The 16,989-nt window shown below is 30.9% G+C and overlaps 1 protein-coding gene and 1 pseudogene across 2 annotated transcripts; one reads left to right on the forward strand and one right to left on the reverse strand.

Moving 5' to 3' along the window:
- Positions 1–337: 337 nt before the first annotated feature.
- LOC107844553 lies at positions 338–4,008 on the reverse strand (annotated as a pseudogene).
- A 3,205-nt stretch (positions 4,009–7,213) lies between these two features.
- LOC107843534 (E3 ubiquitin-protein ligase RNF170) lies at positions 7,214–15,120 on the forward strand. Of its 2 annotated transcripts, XM_016687844.2 has the most exons (5): positions 7,214–7,784; positions 10,915–11,099; positions 13,546–13,656; positions 14,145–14,196; positions 14,659–15,120. In XM_016687844.2, the coding sequence occupies exons 1-5, from the start codon at positions 7,598–7,600 to the stop codon at positions 14,796–14,798; spliced, it is 675 nt and encodes a 224-aa protein (XP_016543330.1). In that variant the 5' UTR covers positions 7,214–7,597; the 3' UTR covers positions 14,799–15,120. The 2 variants fall into 2 exon arrangements, with proteins under 2 accessions (XP_016543330.1, XP_016543331.1); XM_016687845.2 differs by lacking the exon at positions 14,145–14,196 and having other exon boundaries at positions 7,380–7,784.
- The last annotated feature ends 1,869 nt before the right edge of the window (positions 15,121–16,989 follow it).

Genomic DNA, 16,989 nt, shown 5'->3' on the forward strand with positions numbered 1-16,989 from the left:
ATCTCCATAATTTTTATTTTTATTATTATTTTTTAATTTAGTGGGACCCATTAATTTTTAATAACAAATTATAAATTTTAATTTTAGCTCAAATTTAATTGTTCCTTTAGGCATAACCTACAATCCAATATTTATTCGATTCATATATCATTAACACAACATGACTAATAAAACATTGTAATTCACAAGCATATCAAAAATACATTGAACATTAAACTTCAAAATTAAATATTAAACATTAGCATCTCCAAACTTCAAATTTTCAACATTAACTAGTATCTTCAAACTCCAAAATTAAATTTAAACACAAAACCTTCAATATTCTAATATTCGCTCCAACCACACAATTACATCATCATAATTGAATATCCAAGACAATTTGCAACAAAATCAATGACTATCACTAGGATCACTATCATCATGTGGTCTCTTTGCATCCATGGGTGAAATGGATCCACTAGCCGCATCACTTGACTACATAAAAATGCAAAGTATAAAAATTAATTAGATAAACTTTCAATCCTTATTACATTTATATTTGCGTACAACTAAAAAACATCATGACAAATAGAAATAGATCAATCAACTACTCAACACTATAATTTCAAACTACTCAATTAGTTGATCAAACTAGGAACCTGAGTACGATTCAACATACAGGTAATATCAAATTAAGAACCTAAGTACCATTCAACATACAGGTAATACCATTCAACATAGATTATTTTGACCATTTTCCCTCTTGAATGGAGCATGAAAATGCTTTCAAAAGTTGGACATTCTTTACATGATTGGTGAAGAACAAGGACTAGTAAATTATGGTGTGGTATAATATATCAATTAGGATTAGCCATAACTAGTTAGATTGATTCGTTCCTTTTTTTTTTTAACACTTGTACGTATATTATTTAACTCAGTAGCTTAAGGGACTAATCAAGTAGCGTTTTTTTCTCAATTTCCCTTCTTTTTCAAAGTCTAATGTGTCATTCCTTGCTATGATTGCAATAAAAAAAAGGTGAAAATAGATTAAAAGAAGCAAAATGAGGCTTACCATACCGGTAGCTTTTGAAAAATCAAGGCAAATAGAAAGAAGTAGATAGTTATGTTCCTATGATGACAAGAAGACACTTCAAACAAAAGCTACAATCTAGATAAGTAATATATTTTCAAAAACTTGGATAGATTGTGTATTGTGATCTGTTTCTATCATAAAAAATAAAAATTTCATAAAAAAGAACTTTAAGAAACTCCTTAGATAAAAAAAGGAAAAGAACGCTAATAAGCTCCTACTGAAAAACTATGTGCATAGTTTGGTCACCTTGTTTACGCTGTAGAAGCGCTCTCTATGTCGACATCTTCACACACTAGCAGCAATAGTGCCTGTATTGAATTGTCAAACCATAATTCTTGATCATTGTACTAGAAAGCCTTCTATTTGGCTTTCATCTTCCGCAAATTATTTAATAAATGTGCTCACCTGCAATATAGGATCATTGAGAATTATTTGTGCTGAATACAGGTAAGCCAATGGATAAAATAATTGTTTACACAGCTAGCAGACTTACAACAGAAGCGATGAAACTCACCTAGAAGCCACCTTTAAGTATATCAAGCTGCCTAATGAGCTCTAGTGTTGATCAGTTCCATCTCCTTTGATCCCAAAGTATTGTACTATTGAATGCAAAATATGATATTTCAGCATTAAATCTCTGAGATCTTTTTGCTATTTCATATGTATGCCAACCTATAATGTGAGAGCCATTATAGATTGGACCTTGCAAGATAACTTTCCTATTATGTTCAGCTAGTCTTGCTACAACCCATGTCCCGAACCAGCTGCTTACAATAATTTTCTATTAAGAAGGCTGATAGACAAAATGGCAAGTCAGAAAATTAAGTATATATGCAAAATTCATTATCTAAGTCAACGAGAGTCAGTAATCCTTGAAAGAAATAGCGACTCGAGATGGATCAAAGACCAAGAAAGGAATAAAAAGTTTTTTTAAAACATATAACTTAAAATGAAGATACAGAACTAAGAAACATAAGTAAGGGGGTAGCGCAATCCAGATCGTAAATAGCAGAGGTTTTTTTTTCAAACTGCAAAACTATGAACTAAAAATAAAATCGACAATAGGACCAAATTTTGCAAAATGTACAACTGTATGGAGGGCCCAGACTCAATTAGTTGCATCTCAAATACTTTCTTATTTGGCGCTTGCATTGACAAAGTTTCTTTCTTTTGTGCTAGAAACCTTTCAAGTATAAATAGTACAAAAGTGACTCAATCAAATGTTCTTTTACTTAATAAATTTCACATTGTTGTATATCTTCAATTCCTCAACTTATATGATTGTTGTTTGTGCTATAGTTATTTTTTCTACAGTTCTATAATTAAGATATTATTTTTCATTCATCGAAGTGTGAACTTCAGTTATACTTTTCGGTTAAAGTCCTAGCAACCTCTTGGTGTTTTTCGTCTTTAAGATTACTCTAGGACCATAGAGATACCAAAACATATTTGATCACTGCCATATAAGGGACAATTTACAAGTGATTGGAAGCAAGAAAGAGAAAGAAAGAATGAATATCCATTTGATACTAATTAAAGAATACCAGTCAAACTTTTTTTTGCTCTAGTATATTTACTTCCAACTTATACAGAATGTTTATTTGTCGTCCTTATTTAAGGATCTCTTTTTGGTACAGTTTTGCAGTGAAACGGGTGACGATAACATGATTAGCACTTTATTATTCATAACAATGAAGGTTCTACATCAATAGAATAGATTGACAGGTTATGCCTTGTAATCATAAAAGAAAGAGAAAAAAAGCAATTTCTTTGAAGACAGCTTTTACTTTGATGAGATATATCTATTTATAAGCACAGAATTCAGCACCAATATAATTAAACATACCCTAGAAATATGAGCAATAACAAGTTATCAAGCCATCTATCCTTATAAAAGCAAAGAGAATGTTGTGCAACTACAATGATTTTGACATTAAGAAACTTTTGCAGCTTTGTTTTTCCTAAGACCGTCATTAGAATTCTCATTTTTCCTTTTGGCAGGACCAATGTTTCAAAGGCTGCTAGTAGTGTTTTCCATAGAGAAAGATATTTTTTTTCTTTTCAGTTTTATATCTAACTTGTCACTATGGCAATAAACCTACTATGAAAGCCAATGTTCCCTTCTGACATAATCTGCAATAAAAATTACTTAAATGTATCACAATTTAAAAATCAAAAGATTGCTAGTTTGAATGGTAATCACTGAGAAAAGAAAAAAAATAAAGATTACTAGCATACAGTTATACGCAAGATGAATAAGTAGATTACCTGATTTGTCTTATTCGTTCAAAGATATCTAAGTAATATAGGTTGGAATCATCTGCAAAGTAAACTATCCCATCAAGACGATGTGTTTCACTGTGGGTTAGGGTCATATTCCTTATATGCACACTTTTATCATTTTCTTAGGTTGAGTTCTTTTTGCATATGAGATTTCTATACATAACACCAGTTCTCATCAATATATCAGTTGTCTCAATTAATTAGGAGTCCATCTCAACCACTAGCCACAACAAATGAGGTGGAACTAATTTTAATAGGTAGGCCAAGCGGTTAAGATAGTAAGCTTGAAATGAATGGGCTTCTGTTAGTGTCACAATGATCAAAAGTTTTTTGGACTCTATGAGTTGTTGATCAAGTAATGAGTTAAAGGAGGTATTTCTTTTTTTTTTATTCTCCACAGTTATTCAACTTCAATTTTCTCAAAGAAACTTTGAAGGCGATAGTGTGGTAGCAGCCTATGTTACTCAGACTCTTCAAATTTGTCGATGAGTACATTCTGAATCCTCCAAAAAAGATGTATTTTTGGAGGATATAAATAGTAGCAATAATTCAGAAGATAATATTTATTCTACCAGAAAAGAGGCTTTGCATGAACAATAAAGAATTAAAGATGAATGTTCATATCTTACCTTAATAGTTCCATCATATATCATGATACTTGGCCTGTTTAATCTTTCCATCGCCATAATTATGCCTAGCATCTGTCAAATTACAAAAGTTATCACTTGGATGAGATAGAGCATACAAGAACACATTAATTAATAACTAAAAGTGGTGTAAGAACTCTATACACAGTACAAAACAACAACAGTTACCAACGTAATCACACAAGTAGGGTTCGAGGAAGGTAGAGTGTACATATATCTCATCCCTACGTCCTAAAGATAGAGAGGGTATTTTCAATAGGCCCTCGGCTTAAAATAAAGCATTTTCAAGTAGTTTGTAAAGGGAAATACAACATTGAGAGCAACAAGAACGAAATAATATGAAATAGAGAGCAGTACATAACAACCCCCTTCACCCTCCCCAACCCGTTTACCAAATCGACATAATCCAACAACCCATTTACCAAATCATCTTTATAAACTAGTAGTTCACCCGAAAGTGGAATCAACAACAAAGGGTTTACTGGGATTTTGTGAAGTTTTCAATGAACTGATTCTTGATGGGGTTGTAAGTGAGCATTAAAGTGCAATTTCTTATCAAATATTCATCAACTAAGAACTATATCAAACTCAATCAAGAACTACAAATAACACAAACTATCTCCAATCTCCATAATTTCCCTTTAATTAAAAATAATAATTCAAACAAAATCAAGTAAACTCTCAGTAGTTGTAGTAATTTTAAATTAAATACATAATTTGGCTTTCCATCATCGACAGTTGTTCCCTTAATCTATCATGTTCTTCTGTTAAATACATAAGAAAATGAACAACAATGCAACATAAAAACCATTACCGATTCTCTTTAAACTACGATACCGGTCCACCCTAATCAAGACTTCAACGTGCAATGCCCGGTCGACCTGTTTCTACTTACCAATAATATGACCTGTGGTTCTAAACAATTAAGGTTTTCAACTTACCAATCGATTTGGGAAAATGAAAGAATGAGGTTGGCCGGAATACCGATGACCAACAGACCTCTCAATCGATTTGGGGGAAAATGAGAGGGTCGATTTAAGAAAAATGTGAGCTCTCAATCGACGGTAAAACTGTTTTGGCCAAGAAGAAAAATGTTTTGGCCAATTAAAAAAAAAGAGGAAAAATGTTTTGGCCAATTAAAAAAAATAGAAAAAATGTCTGGCCAATTAAAAAAAAGAGAAAAAATATTTTTTTTATTCGATTGATAGCAATTTATAACGGAGGTCTAAAAATCCTGTAAATTTATAAATTTTAGCGACAAATTTTTAACCCCCGCATTTCATATAATTTTACGGAGGTTAAAATAACCCCCGCAAATAAACTCCCGTAATTTTATCCATTTTTTGTAGTGTTTGGTCGAGTAGTGCGTTTGAATTAATTATTTGGGATAAAAAATTTAAAATAAAAAATGGACAAAGATATTTCCGAATTATGATAAATGATACGTATATATCCCCTATCATACTTTGAGTATACATATGCCCTTATGTTAATGTGAGGGGTATATGCGTACAATTTCATTCATGGTAGGGACATATATATACCTAAAATATGATGGAAGATATATACGTATCACTTATCATAGTTCAAAAATATATTTGTCCCTTTTTCTAATAAATAGTGATAGTTGAGTATCCATTTAGAAAATCAAATCTAAGTTTAGGGTTGGTTTAAATGAGTTAAAAGTTTATTATTAAAAAAAAATTAACGTGAAATGGAATTCAATTAGGAGAGAGAATAATGTTTTGGGATCTATTTGGCCATAGATATTTTAAGTAATTTTTTTAAAAAATTGACAAATAATTTTTGATCATGTAATTTGTCATTATTTTACAAAAAATTTAAATTTATCAAATATTAGTATTTGAATCAAATTTCAAATTTTGTGAATTTTAAAGGTAAGATGTCTTCTTCAAATATTATGGCCAATTTCACTAAAATTTTTACTTAAAAATAACTTATTAAAAATATTTGTAAATTTATAATCAAATGCTAGTTCAACGTTAAGGGCCCATTTGGTCAGATTTTTTTTTTCCTTTTTTCAGCAATTTTTTTTCACTTTTTCAGAAATTGTGGTGTTTGATCATAAAAATTCGAAAAATTATTCCGGAGTTAGATTCCAAAAAGTGAAAACAACTTTTTATTATTTTCACAATTTTCCACTTTTATTATTATTACATATGATCCTGATCTTTAAATTTTTAAACAAACTCCACTTATAACTACAATCAATCACCAAAAAAATTATTATTTGTTTTCTATAGTACAACATCATTTTTAATTGTTACAGATATTCTAATTTTTTTTCTTCTTTTAACCAAAATTTGCTAACGTGAAGTAAAAAATAATAAATGACAATCTATGACAGAAATATATCAACTTTTGTTTTGAATGAACTATATTATAGAAATATAAGGCCTAGTACATTATGTTATTTAAAAATGAGAAATAATATTTTCTTTTTGCCATTCTAATTTTCTGTATATGTCATATAATGACTATTATAATTTTAATAAATTATTAAAAAGTGGTCAAGAAAGTCGCATATCAAACATAACGTAATGATTCATATTTACGATACAATAATATTCAAGAAAAATCAATATCATCAATAAAGAAAAAATAAAAAATTAGCACTAATCTATTCAAAAATAATTCATCCGTAAAATTTAAAAAAAAACAAATTTAATAAAATAATTCATTCAAGTGAAAGTAATTAAGAATTTTCATCAACAAATTAAGAATATATAAAATATATTTATATCCATCAATCATATTTATCAAAATATATTTTCTTTATTCAATCAATTATGGTTAGATAAACTTATTTAGCTCGTGTTTGTGATATTTTTATTCAAATTTTAGAAGAATAACAATCATAGTAATTATTTTGTTGTTAATTATTCTATCAATTGAAGGCATATAAATTATTTTCTCAACATTTGGTTGTATGTTAGTAGGTAAATTAGTAGTTGAGAGATTTTAATAATTTTTAAAAGTTGAGGGCATAAAATTATATTTAAAAAAGATTTTTCAAAAGTCTTAAAAAAAATTCAAAAACATAATCAAACACAACTCCGACTCCAACTTTATCTTCAACTCTAACTCAAACTCAAAAAAAAATAATTTTTATGGCCAAACGGCTACTAAATATAGTTTGAGAAAATTAAGAATAATTGGGCTAAAAAAAAAATTTTTAGGCGACTTTCCAAAACCATTTGGGTAATTTACTCAAATTGTTGGCAAGGAAACGTGTGTTTGTACAGATGCGGCGAACCTTCAACGTGTCAACTGCTCTACTTCTCCGTACGCGGCGAATTGTCACTTCACCTTCCATCCATTGTTCATGTGTTTTTTCTCATTAAAATATATTCGTTCTTATCCAAAACAGCTCATCTTTCCATCTTCCTTGTCATTGTCATTATTGTGTTTTATTTATTTAAAAAATGTATATTTTCAGTTGAATTTCACGATGAGAAATGCGTCCTTGCAAGATTATCCATTGATAGTTTTTTCTTGATGTGGGTGTGCATTAAGCTGCGGTGGCTGTAGAAAATTTGGGGAATTGGAAAACAAAAAAAGTATAAAACAAATTATGATGGGGATATTTAAGATGTTTTCTTTTGGAGAGAGCGTGGAAAGGGAGAAATCAGAGAAGGTATTTCTTGAAGATACAGAGAAGACAGATCAACCGGAAAAGCAACCTGAGGATGATCACTGTCCCATTTGTTTTGGGGACTTCACAATTCCCTGCAGGACCAATTGTGGACACTGGTTTTGTGGTACTACTTTCTGCTGCTATTTGTAATTTTTGGCTTTCTACAAATAATCTATGCATAAATCATGATAGGTGCAAAATTTAGAAACTCTTGAGAATAAAACTTTTTTTTTACCCCTGCTAGGAGCTCCATCTTTTAGCTCCTCATGACCGATTTGAAGTAGGGAGTGCTTGTCATCCGAGCAACTACCTCTTGTGTGACAATACAACTTAGATATACTTATTTGGGGACTTAATAGGTGCAAACTTAAGAAAATCCATAGATCACTTATCTGATGGTCTTGTAAAAGGACATTCTACCTATGTCTTTCTAGAACTTACCCGCTCCACCCCCTCCTCTTCCACTTCGTTTCAGAAAGAAACTGAAGATGATATTCATGTTTATATGATTTGATCCGTTGTTCAATCACTTTTAAGGCTTCTCTCAATGTAAAATCTTGGTGTTTGACCATGGAAAATTCACTTTTTTACGGAGTTAGAACTCTATAAAATAAGTTTTGCCATGAAATTCCAAAAATTCTCTTTTCATTTTATTCACTTTTTCAAAAATTTCAAATAGGTACTTTCACTTTTTTCACTGCATGTTTCTCACAAAAATTCAATAACAAGTGTAATATATTTTATGTCCAAACACTACTCTAATTTCCACTTTGAAAAAACTACTTTTTTTTCTATGTTTACAACCAAACGTCTAATTAGTTTCTTCAAAGATGGGAGAACTTTCCACATCCGCAGAGTATATCATGTATGCTGCCATGGAGAGCACTGTTCTGTAACTTTACCACAATTTTGCTCCTCTTGATCTTTCTTTCCCTGTGCAACCCCAAACACATAGAGAACAGTTTTTTTCCCTTAAAAGGAGAAAAGTCGAAATGTTTCAGAAGTTGTATCTAAATTAAGGACCATTTGGACATAAAGAATTAAAACATATGCACTTTATTTGGTATTTTTTAAAGTTCGAAAATAGAGTTAGAAGTTGTGTTTGATCGTATTTTGGAAATGAGGCATTTTTGAAGTTAAAAAATATAAAAAGTTAAAATAAATTTTAAAAAATGAGAGTTATATGAAAATTGAGTTATTTTATGAAAATTAAAAAATTAGTTTTTTTGTTGAAAAAAATTTAAATTAAATAGTGCAAAAGTGAATCCAAAATTAGTGAAAACATCTCATGTATTTAGTAATACTTATGGCCAAGTATTTTGAAATAAAGTATAGAGAATCTCTATATTTAGAGTGTAAACAAGTATTTTGAAATAAAGTAAAAATGAATATTGTGATGAATATTCATGGCCAAAGGCTTAGACCATCTCTAACCACACTCTATTTTACACTCTAAATATAGAGATTCTCTATATTTGAACAACACAGCTCAAAACCACAATTCTATTTACACAAAAAAATAATTTCTCCTTTTTCAATAACAACAGCAACAAACCCAAACCCAGTGTATTCCCACAAAGTGAGGTCTGAGGAGGGTAAGATGTACGCAGTCCATACCGCTACTTCCGAAGAAGTAGAGAGACTGTTTTCGATAGACCTCTGGCTCAAGATAAAGACTATATTATTATTTTGGTTTTATTTATATTTTCCTATTCCATAGTCTATACGTACGTTTATATATATATATATATATATATACCCTATAAAATTCATCTTCTTTTCAAGATCTTCACATAATACAAAATTATTCTCTGCCCTATATATTGATTTTTTTTTCCTAATATTGGTGGATCTGGAAAGGACTTGCCAGATTACTAAATTATTGTTGTAATTTTTTAAATTATTACGTTATGTATTGTATTTTTTAACAATCATGTTGTATCATGTGTTTTGTGTATTAATTTAATTACTTGTTTTACACGTGCACTTTTAATTTTTGTGATGGTCATATTTATTGTACAACTATAAATTATAATAGAACTAACTCATATCTTTAAAAAAAAATATGAAAATTAAATTAATATAATAAAAATATTATATTAAAAATAATTACAAATATTAAGGACCTAGTTAATTATTGAATATAATTTATAGTATGTTTAATGACAAATATTATATAACATTAATATTATAATCAAAAAGTAAAATAGAGCAGAGAAATCGTAATTCTCTATATTTGGAGAGTTACTATCAACCCTCTCCATATATAGAGCTTAGAGGGGAATTTGGAGGGTGATTGGGTTGCACCCTTTATTTTTACCTTCCAAATTTAGAATTCAGAGGAAAAAATATAGGGTGATTCGAGATGTCCTTACAAAGGTCATCTCCAACCATCCTTCAAATTACGCTCTAAACACTATATTTAAAGGGTAAATTGGAGGGTGGCCATCTCCAACCACCCTTTATTTTGCTTTCTAAACTCCATATTTGGAGGATGTGAATAGTATTTCTCTAAATTTGAAAATGCACTATTTATCCTTATTTTTATTTTTTAATATTATATTATTATTTATATTTTATAACATTTTTAATTTAATTTAGTATATAAATTATATAAGATCATTAATTAAGTTTCTAATATTCGTAGTTATTTTTCTAATATAATATCTTTATTATATTAATATTATATTAATATTTTCTTTATTTTTAAAATTTGAGCAATTTTTAGCTAGATATGAAAAAATTAAGGACAAAAATGCTCATTTTGAACTCGTAATGCATTAATAAAGTATTTATTGGAGCAATGTAATAATTTTGAAAGTTGAATATTTATGAAGAAATTAAAATAAATTTTGTCATTATGTAATATTTATTTAAATGTATTCATCAATGATTTTACCTATATTTGCATTGTGCATCAATATGAATAATATATAATAATTGATTGCAGTTTATGTTATTTAAAAATTTGGGGAAAAAATAATTTTGTATTACATGAAGATTTTGAAAAGAATATGCATTTTATAGGATGATTATATATAAAAAAAAAATAAAAGGATTTATATGAAATAAGAAAATAAAAATGAAATATAAATAATAATAAATATTGAAGAGAGAGAAAAAAAAGTATTTTTGAAGTATAAAAGAGAGTTCGGTTGGAGTTAGGTGTTATCCAAATATAAAGATTCTTTGGAGGGTGGTTAATTGGAGATGCCTAGTTCCTTATCATCCCCTTATTTTCCTCTGCTCTCCAGCAACTTGCATACTGCAGCTATGGAATTATAGATCAACAGTACAACGATGCAAATGTCCCATTTGTTGTCAACTGATCAGTAAGCTGGTTCACGAGGATTCTTTGCTTTTACAAGAGGAAGAGGATGCTCAACTCCTTAGGGATATTCAGCGATACAATCACCTATACCTAGGTGGTGTGTTTCTGGTAGGTAATTGCTTCATTCTGCATTCACAGTTGTGCATTTCTTCTGTACCTTCTCTATCTTATTCTTGGTTTTGCGTGTTCATGTTGGAGTCCACATCGGTGGGTTAAAGGGTACTTGGTCTCCTTATATGGTCTTGGACAATCCTCCCCTCATGAGCTAGCTTTTGAGGTTGAGTTAGGCACAAGGTCCATTTCTTTATTATGGTATCAGAGTCAGACCCACCCAGTTCATTGTTTTCGATGTTGGGTCCCCCGTCTTATATTGTCCACGCTCCAGATATCCAGCCCTGGGCGTGCGGGGTGTTGGAGTCCTACATCGGTGGGTTAAAGGGTTCTTGGTCTCCTTATATGGTCTTGGGCAATCCTCCCCTCATAAGCTAGTTTTTGAGATTGAGTTAGGCCCAAAGTCCATTTCTTTATTAGTTCATATATTGGTTTGATACTTAATTGGCTAATTTCTTCCATAACGATGAATAATGGAGGTGGTCTCTAATTCTCACTAGAATTATTAGAGACCAAGCATCCTCCTCAATTTGTCTTTTATTGCAAGTGTTACTTGACTATTTTGTGTTATTTGTTTATTATACTCCTTGGTTATTCCTGCAAATGTGAAGTAAATAGCTCAACATTGGGGTGTATCCACTGACTTGAAAAAGAAATACTCCCTCCATTACTAAATGCGTGTTCCTTTTTGTTTAGGGCACACCCCTTAATAAACTACTCACTCCTAAAAAAAATTAAAGCCTAATTAAATTTTATCTCTTTCCAAGTTGATATTGATTACTATATTTAAACTCAAGGACATATTAGGAAGATTATGATCAAATTACATTTGGAGGCTTAAACATACATTTATTTAGGAACGAAATCACAACCCAAAAGGAACACTTAAAAGAGTAATGGAGGGAATAATAATAACACTGGTGCATCCATATTCCTCTTTGAAGTGATATTGAGTCTATAGAGATGATGTTCTCCTCGTAGATGTGATATTTGGCATATAGAGATGATATCTCCTCATAGTTACGATATACATGACCTATGGATATGAGATGCTTGAGATGCTTATTGATAGTATACCTAAAGTCTCATTTTGCGGGCTCTGCTAATTCGGTATAAAAACTTGCCTTGGAGAAATTTTATCAAGGTTAAGAGAAATCACTTACTATAGTTACCTGTGTGTTTCTTCCTCGAGAAGAAAAACCCTTGAAATGAAAGTGAGCAACGAATTAGGAAATGATACAAATAGAAATTAACATTTAGATTTTTACTTTTGGTTGTGTGTCATTTGATTGTTACGTGGTATAGTAGCAATATTGGGGTATCCCTTTAGGATGCCAACTGCTTCTTACCCGTTGTGGTTTCATTCCTGATAGAACCAATCTTGTAGCATGGTTATTCAGATATTCTGTAGGTGGTCTTAGTACTGTAAGTCTATTTGAAGCATATTACGAGTTCATTTTAGCACATATGAACTGTTTGCCTGTTGGTGCTTGGAATTGAAGGATTGATGAAGACTTCAAGAAAGCTATAGGGGTATAAGGGAATAGAATTACTCCTGAATACCATCTTGTGTGCACCAATGATTGAGATTTCTAGATGAAAGCTCATCACCGACCCTTTTTCACAGCCTAACCAGCTCAATGATATTCAAACTAATTTTTATAGCACAAACCTAAGTTGCTCGGACTCTTCAAAAATGTTGCCGCACCCGTGTCGGATCCTCCAAAAAGGCACTACTTTTGAAGGATCCGACACACGCCCGATGATATTTTTGAAGAGGCCGAGCAACACAGGCACAAACTGTATTTGTTGGCTCAAGTTACTTTTGAATTTCCTGAGAATTATTTCGAGATCGTGGAAGGAGCTAGTGTTGACTAAAGGGATATGTTTGGTTCATCACTTTTTTTTTTGTATTTCTACATTTAACAGAATCATTACTTATTGTATAAAGGAAAAAAAAGATGATGTGTTTGGTGGGCTTAGATGTTACATCTCTACAATCTTGGCACTTTTAAGTTTCCATCACTAGCGTTCATTTGAAATAAAGAGAAGCATTAGAAACATAATATATGTAAAAGAGTGTGGATGTTTATTTGTTATGACTTTCGCTGCTCGTTTGAGCCTATGGTTTCTCTATGTAAGCATGTCCATTAAGGGGCTTAGGCGAGTTGTGTCCTTTGCCTGTTAATTTAAACCACTCATGCATACATAGACACACACTCACATTTATGTGCGGAGTTGTCGGAAGGCACGGAAATAAAGGGGTCATTTCCAATATTTTGCCTAGACAAGATATGCCTTATTTGCAAGATGAATCTTTCTTTGTGGGGGCTCCGGAAGTGCTAGAATTCTCACAGGAAATTGTTTTGAGTTTAGAATTTTAGAATCATATGATTCTTCAGGAATTCTTACCTGATGGCTTCTCTTTTTTTCTTCTTTACAGAAATTCGCGGCATTGCCACTGTTAATGCAGAAAGTTTTTGGGTCATTGATGAGCAAACTGATAGATCCTGATCATGTTGAGTTAAACTGCTACATAATGCGCCTTTTTGCTGTAAGTTCATTGAACAGTTAATTAACGGCATTGTAATAATTTGCCAAGTTCTTGTTTCCACTAACAAAATAGCTAAGGCATAAATAAATTCATAGAAATAATGCTTTATGATTTCTGCATCAGTATGTAAGCTTACTCAATAGTCGCTACAGAGAGATTCTTTAGACCAGCCTTTTTTAATGGCATAATTATTAGGGCATGACAGTGCATATATTCTTTTGATGTATTAGGGAAATCTTAGCAGAACTATCTATATTGTTGTAGCTACGTACCTTTTTGATATAGGGCATGGGTAGAGTTAGGGTCATTATTTTGGAACCTAAGTACTTTGCAATGCAAAACCAAAGACCTGCATCCACAGTTCTGAAGCATTTCTTCATGTTGTATATATCGCTTATGATATGGGAATGGATTTATTTGTTGATAGTACTCGAGCATCCATAATTGCAATTATGTGCTTTTCGGTAATTTCTCTGTCTTAACTGCAGTTATTGTTGAGTTGGATCTACAGCAGTTGCAACTTTGAGTTTGTTCCTACTGGTACTCTTCTCGTCACCCTAATATCGATTGGAAATATTTTCGTATGTAGAAGCCAAGTCTAGTAGGCTACATGGTCATTTAAATGCATACAACCCTGGGTGAGTCCAACAAGAAATCATCCTTCAAAAGAGTAGCTAGTTTTAAATCGCAATTATCCAGTAGTATGTGATTTTGGTGATATCAGACTGGAGCCAACATTTTTAGCTTTCTACAGAGAAACTGTTTTTTTCTAATTTTGGTTGTAATAGAACTGTTTTATTTGGCCATTCTACTCATTCAATCATCTTCTTTGGTGGTCCTTCGGCAACCAGTTTCTCAAGGAAAATCCAAGCTACAAGATTATGCAATCCCTGGTGTGGCCTAAAATGAGCATTTTTGCACCAAACTCATTCATCACTTTCCCAAAGTCCAGTTTGGCTCTAACCTCATTTTGACCTACTTTGACAGAATACTCTTTTGCAGGACGTCTGGGAATATGGAGAGTACTTGACATTTGTGCTATGGCCATGGTGGCCATTTTCTATTTCGCGGGCCTATTTCATAGATGGGTGCTTCGGCGTCATGTGAGGTTTTTAGCTGTTCGACAAGCTCACCTGAGTTAAAAGTTCATGCTGAGAATAGATTTCCCCTTCTGGACTCGGACAATGAGCTTAAATGAAACGACATGTACGGTGTGGATTCATGTAAGCTGAAGCCAACTTGTTTGGGATCGAGACGTAGTATAGTTGTTTCATTGTCGAACAATGATTAGCTATTTAGCTCAGAGAAAATGTTGTATTGGCTATAGCAGTCGTCCTCCAAGAGGAAGATTATGTAGCATTGTATCTTTATGCAGAGTGGCGTGATGCTGCCTGTGCATAGCACGGGCCCATGTTGTATTGTGATTCTCTCTATTTTAATTTGTTATTTTTCTTTTTCTTTTTAGTTCGTTTTAAAAGAATTAATTTTTTTTAAAATTACACAAATATACAACTTATGTTTTTAATGTTACAAAAATTTTTAACTCCCTAAACATATTATAAAAATTTCAATATATACAAAGAATGCTATGTATATGTCGGCTATGTTAGGGAGAGTGGGAGAAAGTGTAGTTACTTCCAAAAGGGTTGATATTTATGTTATTTATACTTAATTTTCAAAAGATTAAAATTAAATTTTGATACTTTTGTTGGATAACAATCGTTTTATTGATTTAAATGAGTGTTACAATATCTATGAATCCTTTGCTTCGTTTTTTCAAATATAAATTTATGGGCTTCAAGTTTGATTTTAAATTTGAGTTTGATTTGTTGATTTGATGGATTTGAATTTTGCAATTTTGATTTTAAATCTTGATGAACTAAATTTAAATGTTTGAGCTCTGTAGAAAAATTGTGAAGTTTGATATATAAGATTTCTTTTGCTTCTCTTAGAGTTAGTTGCTTCCTGAATTATGACCCTCCTCACCTTTTATGGGCTTTTGATTTCATTCGGACGTTGCATTATTTTGACATATGACATGGTTCTATTGGCACCTTCACTTGACATGCTATATCATTTGATACGTGATGTTTATTTAGTCCTCTAGAATATGACAATATTTTAGGTTTAGCAAAATGGACTCATCATTTGTAGCCTAAATCAATAGGTTATCCTAATAAAAAATGAACTTTAATTAAATCATTATATTTGAACTTAAATAATTAATTCAATTATATTAATTTATAATATTTATTTGGAACTAATATATTTTGAATTTAATATAATCTAAATTTCCTATGGATTTTAATTTAATAAAATTTCGTTGTCCACAAAATGTCCCCTGCTTCAAGGTTGGTCGAGTGTATACTTTAGAAAAAACTTGAAGTATGATTATTTAAACATTCTTCCTTCGTGCTTTAAAGATTTTCATACATATGAACACCCCATTTCATTAGTTGAGAAAATTTAAACCTGAACCATGCAATTTGCATATTTATATATTCTCTCAAAATTCTCTTTTTTTTTTAATCCCGATTTATTTCTTAAATTTCTATATGTAAGACCCATTGGTGAGATATGACAGACAATTCCAATAATGAATTTTTAATGATGTCTACTTCTAAGATATCTTGATTTTTTCCAATTTCAAATAAATTTTGAAAAACTTTTCACCGCTTTACTTAATTAGGAATAAAACTCTTCCGATTTAAATTTATATTGGAGATGAAAATCTTTCTAATTTGAATTTATATTGAAGAAGGAAACAACTTTCAGTTTAAATTTATATTGAAGAAGGAAATAACATCCAATTTGAATTTATATTGGAGATGAAAACTCTTTCAATTTGAATTTATATTGGAGAATGAAACAATCACCCTACAACTCTGTTAAATAATGTAGATTCCCCATTTTTTCAATATCAATTTTGGAGTTTTCAAGCCATGAATAACGTTGAGTTAATTTATTTCCCTTATACTTTTCTTTTATTTTTCATCACCTTTTTTCAGCCCGGCATGTTAGTGGTTGAAAATTCATATCTTATTGTAGGAATATCAAAATCGTGAACAGTTTGATATTACGGAAACTAGACTTCAAGATATATAATATATAAAAAATTAAGATTTAAAATCCTTCAATATAATTCTCAACAATTTTTTGAAGTTAGCCCGAAATTTTATCATGATGAAAATTTCAGATTTGTGCGTCTTTGCCAATACTTTCATAACTTGAAGTAGGAAGAACAAAATTACAATCCGCTTAATTCTTGTGAAACTAGACACAAAAATCTATAACATATACAAAATTCATAATTTAATACCTTTGAGATCTTTT

The sequence above is a fragment of the Capsicum annuum genome, chromosome 4, assembly GCF_002878395.1.
Source record: "Capsicum annuum cultivar UCD-10X-F1 chromosome 4, UCD10Xv1.1, whole genome shotgun sequence".
NCBI classification, from domain to species: Eukaryota; Viridiplantae; Streptophyta; class Magnoliopsida; order Solanales; family Solanaceae; genus Capsicum; species Capsicum annuum.

Coding starts and splice junctions, on each gene's coding strand:
- LOC107843534 (XM_016687844.2), top strand. CDS start 7,598: ATGATGGGGATATTTAAGATGTTTTCTTTTGGAGAGAGCGTGGAAAGG. Junction 7,785..10,914: donor TTGTGGACACTGGTTTTGTG/GTACTACTTTCT, acceptor TCTGCTCTCCAG/CAACTTGCATACTGCAGCTA. Junction 11,100..13,545: donor ACCTAGGTGGTGTGTTTCTG/GTAGGTAATTGC, acceptor TCTTCTTTACAG/AAATTCGCGGCATTGCCACT.